This window comes from Lithobates pipiens, unplaced genomic scaffold (genome assembly GCF_037356315.1).
Source record: "Lithobates pipiens isolate NorthernLeopardFrog02 unplaced genomic scaffold, aLitPip1_a1.2 Scaffold_27, whole genome shotgun sequence".
In the NCBI taxonomy this organism is placed as follows: Eukaryota; Metazoa; Chordata; class Amphibia; order Anura; family Ranidae; genus Lithobates; species Lithobates pipiens.
This window is the reverse complement of record NW_027507788.1, coordinates 133344948-133354447: the sequence shown is the minus strand read 5'-3', so window position 1 is coordinate 133354447 and position 9500 is coordinate 133344948. Positions and strand designations below refer to the sequence as shown.

Sequence of the window (9500 nt, the reverse complement as noted above, 5' to 3'; positions counted from 1 at the left end):
TACCCTCCCGGAGATGGGTTTTATTTCTGAACGCTTGCTCGCCATCCCCATCTTTTTCCATGTGCTTAGTGGTTCAGATCTCCCAGCTGGTTTCAGATTGTGAATGGCTAATAACCTAAACTAATTTCTGAGGTCTTCACCCCTCCCCCAAACGCCATTCGCTTTCACTGTACTGTCTGCTGTGTGACTATCTGACTACAGCTGGTGCCTCCCCAGCAGGCTGCAGGGACTGAGTGTGCATGTGGGTGGAGGTGGGGAGTGGAGCACAGGAGAGCCAGTCAAGGGAAGGGTTAAACTAATTGTAGCTGTCACTGAATCCCCGGATGCTGATGTAAGGAGAGAGAGAGAGAGAGAAAGAGAGAGCAATCTGCACATTACAGAGGAGGAAGAGAGAGAGAGAAAGAGAGAGAGAAAAAGAGATTACAGAAGAAAAGCCTGTAAGGAGGGGGCTGGAATACATCATCAAAAACAGCAGCAGCAGCCTGAAGATCCGATCTGCATCCAGCAGTATCCAGGGCTGCCTTCCTCCTGATGATGCTGGTACCAGGAGTGTAGCTTCCCCTCCACCCTCCCCCTTCCTCTCTCTCCCCACTCCCCCCCTCCCCCTTGGATGCATCAGCAAAGAGGAGCACAGATCAATTTCCCCCTTCTACCCCCCCATTAAAAAAAAAAAAAAAAAAAAAAAAGAAGAAGAGAACTCGTAGTAAAAAAATTACAAGAAAAATAAATAGAAGGGGATCCTTGAAGAAGAGTGGCAGGGAAGAGGACAGTCCACCCTCTGCACTGTCTATCTCCCCCTGCTCTTTTGTTCTAGCCTGGGAGAAAAGGACAGGCCTGTATTATATTTTTTTTTTTTTAAGAAGGGGGACCTTATTCAGGAACCATGTCCAGTGGAAAGGAGGCAGGTGGAATTCATCCTTACCAGCAACAGCAACATGCCCAATATGTTGGACCCTACAGACTGGAAAAGACACTTGGCAAAGGACAGACAGGTGGGCCTTCATTCTTACTACTTAAGGATAATTTGCTTTAATAGTGATGATGGTGTATTTGCATGGTATTGCTGCCCTTGGCGATGTCAAATGTGTAACGCAGAGTACTAGCTGGATACATTGAGCCAGTAGTAGGTATTTACATGGGTGGGTTGAGATGACCAGGTAGAGTTATGAACCTTGTGTGGCTGGTGGATGAACTAATGGAGTTAAACCTCCATCTATGCAGAGCATCCTATGTATGTGATTTACCTAACCTGGTCCTGGTTAGGAATAAGGGAACATGACTAAATCCCTCAGCCTACCCAAAGCTGCAGGATCTGTCTGCTTAGTATGCATGGATTATAACATGACAGTGCATAATGCTATATAATCTCTAATCTTGCTAGACTCCTACATTGTTCTTCTTCTAAATTAAATATGACACTTGCTGGTGTATTCTGCTTGTATCTACAGCACAATTCCTGCCTGGGATGCTATGTTTATAAGATGTGCTGGAAATGGTCTACCCAGTGATGTAATGCTGCTTATCTGTGATGGGATAGATCACTGTTGATCTGTGATGGGATAGCTCATAATGTCATACAAGTGCTCGGTTCTGCCTTCTGTCATGAGAAGGTTGCTGGTTGGCATCTGATGGTCCTGTTTGTTGATGTGATCATGTAAAGGTTGCTGGTTGGAATGTAATGGTCCTGTTTGGTGATGTGATCATGTGAAGGTTGCTGGTTGGGATGTGATGGTCCTGTTTGTTGATGTGATCATGAGAAGGTTGCTGGTTGGGATGTGATGGTCCTGTTTGTTGATGTGATCATGAGAAGGTTGCTGGTTGGGATGTGATGGTCCTGTTTGTTGATGTGATCATGAGAAGGTTGCTGGTTGGGATGTGATGGTCCTGTTTGGTGATGTGATCATGAGAAGGTTGCTGGTTGGGATGTGATGGTCCTGTTTGTTGATGTGATCATGAGAAGGTTGCTGGTTGGGATGTGATGGTCCTGTTTGGTGATGTGATCATGTGAAGGTTGCTGGTTGGGATATAATGGTCCTGTTTGGTGACGTGATGGTTGCTGGTTGGGATGTGATGGTCCTGGTTGGTGATGTAATCTTGTGAAGGTTGCTAGTTGGGATATGATGGTCCTGTTTGGTGAAGTGATCTTGTGAAGGTTGCTGGTTGGGATGTGATGGTCCTGTTTGTTGATGTGATCATGTGAAGGTTGCTGGTTGGGATGTGATGGTCCTGTTTGGTGAAGTGATCTTGTGAAGGTTGCTGGTTGGAATGCGATGGTCCTGTTTGTTGATGTGATCATGTGAAGGTTGCTGGTTGGAATGTGATGGTCCTGTTTGTTGATGTGATCATGTGAAGGTTGCTGGTTAGGATGTGATGGTCCTGCTCAGTGATGTGATCATGTGAAGGATCCATTCTGTGACTTGCAGGCTCCTTCCAGTCATAGGAGGGCTTTATTTTTGTTTTTAATGAAGGTTCTATTCTCTGATGACTATAATAAGACTGTTGTGTCTTGTTACGTTTCTAGGGACCTTTCACAGGGATGTCCCCTATTATATGCTTACTGTATAATTAGTTTTGACGTTCTCGCCATATGTGTAGTTTACAGCTTCTGTCACTGCTGTTTAAATGACTTTCCCTTGCTGCAAATTAAAGGTTTATAAATGTCTTTCCTTCTAAAAATCTCAGATTAACTTTTCTTTTTTTGCAATGTACAAATAATATTTAATGTCACTTGCGCCTCTTTTTTTAAAATTTCCTAATGAGTTAAGGCTGTTTTATGGCAGCCTTGGTTCTGCCTTCTAGGATTATATAGGGTTATGTCTTTCATTGGTGTAAATAATTTATTAGTTGCTCTGCTGTATAGACCTGCATTATATATGGGATCCTGCTCTAAGGAACTGCATTATACTGTACATCAGTGTCTTGCTCCAGGGACCTGCAGTATATATATATATATATATATATATATATATATATATATATATATATATATACATATATATAGCAGTTCCTCTGCAGTACACATCTCATCATTTTAGTCTCTGATGTAATAATCAAATATGATAAAGGGCTATCACTGACATATATAGTGCTTCAGCCTCCAGCTGTGCTGACATCTCGAATAATTTCTAATCATCAACACATCAGCACCTCACTAGCACACCCTCTTTTAGCCCATGACAGGGTTTCTCCACACCGAAAGGGTCTTTAATTCTCTTGGGGCTGACAGAAAATGGAATGGCACTTTTATTTAGTGGCCAAACCAGATTGCTGCCTGTTTTCATACATGGCGTGTAATGTCCTAATAACCAAACCACCTTCATCCCCCTGAAAACGAGACCCTTTAATAAAGCATTTGCATGTTTACTGTAGAGAGTGTACATTACATTTGTATAATGTATCTGAAGGAGGGAGTGTGGATTGAATGCACCGAATGGCTTGCGGCCCACTTGGGATGCTTCTAGAGTTGAATGACTTTCTGCTTCAATGCAGCATTCACATGCAGGGCAAAGCATTCACTGTACGGGACAAGCTTCCTAAGAGGATAGTTGATAGCAAATTGCATAATTACTCCAATAGACAAAAGAATACTATTCGCATGTTTATGTTTAAGTAGATTCTTAAAAGACATTGAGATGCTTGAGTATAGATTTCCAAAAAAACGCATGAGAGATTATTGACTAAGCAAAGGTCAAGTTATACATAGGCCTCAGAAAAATGATTGCTTTGATAAGAGCCAGCCTCAAGATTGAGATAATCACACATAACTGTACTATCTGCAAGATCAATGCAAACAAACAAATGAAAAAATAAAATAAAATAAATCCTATTATGCCAAAGACGGGAAGCAAAAACATTTGCAGTTGCTGCAATCTGGGCTTTGCCATGCCTGCCACTATTTCAGGGATTGTATATATGGTTACGTCTGCCTTTCCAAGATCCCTACTACATGACCTCCTCCTACCTAGCCTAATGATTTCGCTGGAGGTAGGCAAGGATTTCTTTAGAACTTTGTGAAAAGAGCAATGAAACAAATAACCATATATCTCAGTTTAGAAATGTGAGGGTAAGGTAAGGATACATGCATGGTATGTGCACAAATTTCCACATGAACAACATTCAACATATGAGGGTAAAATCAAGGTCATTACATGTACTCAATCTAGGAATATGCTGTAAACTAGTAAACATCCATAGCATGATGGCACCAAGCAGAGCAGAGCCTACCAATACGCCAAAGTACATTTCTGTCCCAGAACTTCTGAGTATAAGTTTAGATGTGAAAAGGATTTTAACAGATGCATACCACTCTAAGTTCGAACTGTTTTCTGCAGATCAAACAACCAACAAACTCTTAGCCCTTGTACACATAGTCGGGCATTCCGACGGAAAATGTCCGATCAGATCGTGTTGTCGGATAATCCGACCGTGTGTGGGCTACATCGGACTGTTTCCGTCGAAATATCCAACCGACAAAGTTTTAGAGCTGGGCTATAAAATTTTCCGACAATATGATCCGATCGGACTTTGTCCGATCATTTGTAGAGAATTCCGATCGGACAAAGTGCCACGCATGCTCAGGTCAAATTCCTAGACCAAAGCTATTGGCTACTAGCCTGAACGTAGTCCCGTCGTAACGAAAAAACGTCATCACGTTACGTACGATCGGATTTTCCGAAAACTTTGTCCGACCGTGTGTATGCAACACCAGTTTCGGACAAAATCCGTCGGACAAAATCTGATGGATTTTGTTGTCAGAATGTCCGACCGTGTGTACAAGGGCTAAAAGAGGAAATAAACCCTGATGAGTTTACTTCCTCTTTGTCTCCCTGCAAAGGTAAAGCATAATGGGCTACTATGCATCGCATAGTAGTCCATTATGTGTCACTTACCTGACACAGGAGCCAGTGAAGTCACTGCTGTCCCCTGTAGCACGGAGCGCCTATCTTCTTCCGGGTATCGCTGCTCCGGCACTGTGAGTGGCCGGAGCAGCGATGAAGTCACTCCCGCGCATGCGTACGGGAGCCACCACTAATGGCATATCGCCGTTAGCAGCGGCATGCCCAGTGCGCCTGTGTGCTGCTGTCTATGGCACATGCGCCGTAGACAGCGGTGCCTGTCTTTTTGTAAATATCTCCTAAACCGTGTAGGTTTAGGAGATATTTCTTGGACCTACAGGTAAGCCTTAATCTAGGCTTACCTGTAGGTCAAAGTGGTTTGACAGCCATGATTATGATAACTTTTATTATTAGATTTAGTTGCTACTTTTTACATACATGGTTTGATGGATATACACTATATTGTCAAAATTATTGGGACGCCTGCCTTTACATGCACATGAACTCTAATGGCATCCCAGTCTTGGTCCGTAGGGTTTAATATTGAGTTGGCCCAACCTATAACAGCTTCAACTCTTCTGGCAAGGCTGTCCACAAGGTTTAGGAGCGTGCCTATGGGAATACTTGACCATTCTTCCAGAAGTGCATTTGTGAGGTCAGGCACTGATGTTGGGCAAGAAGGCCTGTCTCGCAGTCACGGCTCTAATTCATCCCAAAGGTGTTCTGTCGGGTTGAGGTCATGATTCTGTGCAGGCCAGTCAGGTTTCTCTACTCCAAACCTGCTCATCCATGTCTTTATGGACCTTGCTTTGTGCACTGGTGTGCAGTCATGTTGGGACAGCAAAGGGCCATCCCCAAACTGTTCTCACAAAGTTATTTTGTGTGGATGAGCGAGTTTGGGGTGGATGACCTTGACTGGCCTGACCTCAACTGGATAGAAAACCTTTGGAATGAATTTGACTGCAAGCCAGGCCTTCTCGTCCATCATCAGTGCCTGACATTACAAAGGTGCTTTTGGACGAATGCTCAAACATTCCCCTAGACACACTCCTAAACCTTGTGGACAGCTGTCCCAGAAGAGTTGAAGCTGTTATAGGTGCAAAGGGTGGGCCAAATCAATATTGAACTTTACGGACTAAGACTGGGATGCCATTAACCGCTTGCTGACCAGCCTCCGCAGTTTTACTGTGGCAGGTTGGCTCTGCTGCGCGAAATCACATTATACTACATGCTCTCACAGGGCTTGCATAGTAGGAGCGTGCCCGCCACCGGCAAAATGCGTGCATGCCCGCCGCGAGCTCCGTGAATCGGATCGCGGGTCCTGCGGACTCGATGTCCGCAGGGATACCTGTGATCGTCTCACGGAGAAGAAGAACATGTAATGTAAACAAGCATCTCCCCGTTCTGCCTAGTGACACTGTCAGTGATCATAGCTCCCTGTGATCGGGAGCGGTGATCAGTGATGTGTTACACACATCCCCCCCCCACAGTTAGAATCACTCCCTAGGACACACTTAACCCCTACAGCGCCACCTAGTGTTAACCCCTTCACTGCCAGTCAAATTTGCACAGTAATCACACTGATCGCTGTATAAATGTGAATGGTCCCAAAAATGTGTCAAAATTGTCCGATCTTTCCGCCATAATGTCGCAGTCATGATAAAAATTGCATATCACCGCCATTACTAGTAAATACATTTTTTTTTATAAAAATGCCATAAAACTATACCCTATTTTGTAGACGCGATAACATTTGCACAAACCAATGAATAAACGCTTATTGCAATTTTTTTTAACCAAAAATATGTAGAAGAATACGTATCAGCCTAAACTGAGGAAAAAAAATGTTTTTTATATATTTTTGGGGGATAGTTATTATAGCAAAAACTAAATAATAATGTTTTTTTTCCAAAATGGTCACTCTTTTTTTGTTTATAGCGCAAAAAATAAAAAACGCAGAGGTGATCAAATGCCACCAAAAGAAAGCTCTATTTGTGGAAAAAAAAGGACGTCAATTTTGTTTGGGAGCCACGTAGCACAACCACGTAATTGTCAGTTAAAGTGACGCAGTGCCGAATCGCAAAAAGTGCTCTGGTCTTTGGCCAGCCAAATCCTCCGTGGCTGAAGTGGTTAAAGTTCATGTGCGTGTAAAGGCAGGCATCCCAATACTTTTGACAACATAGTGTATGTTTCATTTCGTTTCTCTACTTGGTTGACTTTACAGTAGTTTTGTAGCACTTAAAATACAAATAAAGGTACAGTGGTCTAGCCCTGTGGTTTAGTGAATAGTGAGCTTGCCTTGATGCTTTGGATATTTGGTACCTAATAGGCAGGCTATTCATGGAGTTTATTTGTTCTCCCCATGTGTTTCTAAGTTTCCCATGAAATCCAAAGCAACTGAGAGGTTAAAGCGGTTGTATAGTCAAATTTGGGACTTTTACCTACAGGAAAGCCTATAATAAGGCTTACCTGTAGGTAAAAAAAAATCTCCTAAACCTGTACGGTTTAGGAGATATTCCCCTCGCAATGCGCCGCTGACTACAGCGGCGCATGCGTACAGGGGATTCTCGGCTGGAATCGCGGTTCCAGCCACTCACAGCGCCGGAGCCACGATACCCGGAAGAAACGCAGAGGGAACATGTCAGCTCCCTCGGCGTGGATGGGGGCAGATGTGGTGCATACTAGCTCATTATGCCTTTTCCTTTGCAGGTGAGCAAAAAAAATTAAAAATTTAGCGGGTATACAACCGCTTTAAAGCTTCCTTCCAAATCGGCATGTGTCTTTGTATGGGATACGGACGTAAGATTGCGAATCTTGCGAAAAGAGACTGATGTGCAAAGTTCCATGTGTTCTTTAAAACACTGAGTAACATCTTGGTGCTAAATGATTGTGGAAAATGTTGAGAAAAAAAAACCCAATGTTCTCTACGTCAGTTATTTGCATCAGCAGTCTCCAACCAGTGGTCTGATTACATCTGATGGTCAATGAGATCATTTTGGTTGTTCCCAGGGATTATGCCACAAATCAACATTGTGGTGGATGTACACCACCCAATGTTGTTTCCAGTGTTGTTTTCAATGCACGCAGTGCATAGAATGGGAGGTGAAGAAGGAGGGGACTTCCAATGGCAGCACTGTGGGAGGGTGCATGAACCTCAAGCACATGGCTGGATAAAAAGGTGAGATCCATAGATAAGTCGGTGTAAAGTAACAGTGTGACGGGGGGGGGGGCAGAGACATGAAACATTGTGTGTATAAGGCAGCAGTGTGATCCAGGGGGAGGGGGGCAGAGTGCTGGAGCATTGTGTGTATAAGGCAGCAGTGTAATCCAGGGGGAGGGAGACAGAGAGCCGGAGCATTGTGTGTATATGGCAGCAATGTAATCCAGGGGGAAGAAGACAGAGAGCCGGAGCATTGTGTATATAAGGCAGCAGTGTGATCCAGGGGGAGGGGGCAGAGAGGTGGAGTATTGTGTGTATAAGGCAGCAGTGTAATCCAGGTGGAGGGGGGCAGAGTGCTGGAGCATTGTGTGTATAAGGCAGCAGTGTAATCCAGGGGAGAGAGACAGAGAGCCGGAGCATTGTGTGTATAAGGCAGCAGTGTGATCCAGGGGAAGGGGGACAGAGTGCTGGAGCATTGTGTGTATAAGGCAGCAGTGTAATCCAGGGGGAAAGAGACAGAGAGCCGGAGCATTGCGTGTATAAAGCAGAAGTGTAATCCAGGGGGAGGGGGCAGTGAGCTGGAGCATTGTGTGTATAAGGCAGCAGTGTAATCCAGGGGGAGGGGGGCCGAGAGCTGGAACATCGTGTGTATAAGGCAGTAGTATGTTAAAATCATGTTCATGGTCCACGGGATTTGAAATTGTGAGTTTAGTGGTCCGTGAGTTACAAACGGTTGGTGATCACTGATTTACAAATCAAGGATTTCAGTAAATGTCATTGCATATTTGTACTTGCTTCCATGCTGTGACAAATCACTCTACTGACTTCTTAAACTAAAGGAAGTGGGAATGCTGAGTTGGATGTTCTGCCTTCTCTAATCACATGATTAGTCATAAGGGAACAAGAGCTGTAAAAAGCAGTGATCCAGTTACATGAGCAGGAAGTAGATGTCTGTGGGTGTGCAGTATGCACACACTATAGAAAATGCCCCTTTTATTGTCATGGTTGCCATAGCTGCAAGGTAGTATCTAGATGGTTTAATCTTTTGGCAGTTATAGAAAATGACAGCTGGCTGCAGACTGAAATAGAAATGTTAGTTTTATTAATATTAAATTACATAATTCTGTAGCAGTTAAGTACGGTATGTTATCAACTGGAGTGGAGTTTACATTTATACTTCCTTTGAACTTCACCCTTATCAGAAAAATGACAACAAAGACACCTTTAGAAATGTTTAGTAATTTCAATCTACAGATACCTTTAAATAATTGCAGGATTTTTTTTTCTTTGCACACCTTTTTTTTTTTCCTTTCCTTCACATTATTTTCACATTGACCATTTTTACTAAGGGCAGATGAATCCATCTCCCTTAACTTCCTGGAACTCTGCCTAGAATTCTGGGTCCGCCTCCTGGAATATGTGACAGGAACTTCCCAGGATGCAGCTGTAAGGCCAGTGTGACATCACCAGTGCCTTAAAGAGACCAGGAAGTGGTAAAACAGTAA

General features: G+C 43.6%; 1 protein-coding gene across 6 annotated transcripts in view; it reads left to right on the top strand.

The window, feature by feature from the left end:
* Window positions 1-208: 208 nt before the first annotated feature.
* LOC143934134 (serine/threonine-protein kinase BRSK2-like) overlaps window positions 209-9500 on the top strand; it is a 480076-nt gene continuing 470784 nt past the window's right edge. For 2 of the 6 annotated variants that reach the window (XM_077457486.1, XM_077457484.1), the window contains exon 1: window positions 209-992. In XM_077457486.1, coding sequence (XP_077313612.1) covers window positions 884-992 — 109 coding nt within the window. In that variant the 5' untranslated portion in view covers window positions 209-883. The remainder of the gene's footprint in view (window positions 993-9500) is intronic. The other 4 variants (XM_077457490.1, XM_077457488.1, XM_077457485.1 and 1 more) reach the window with 3 other exon arrangements.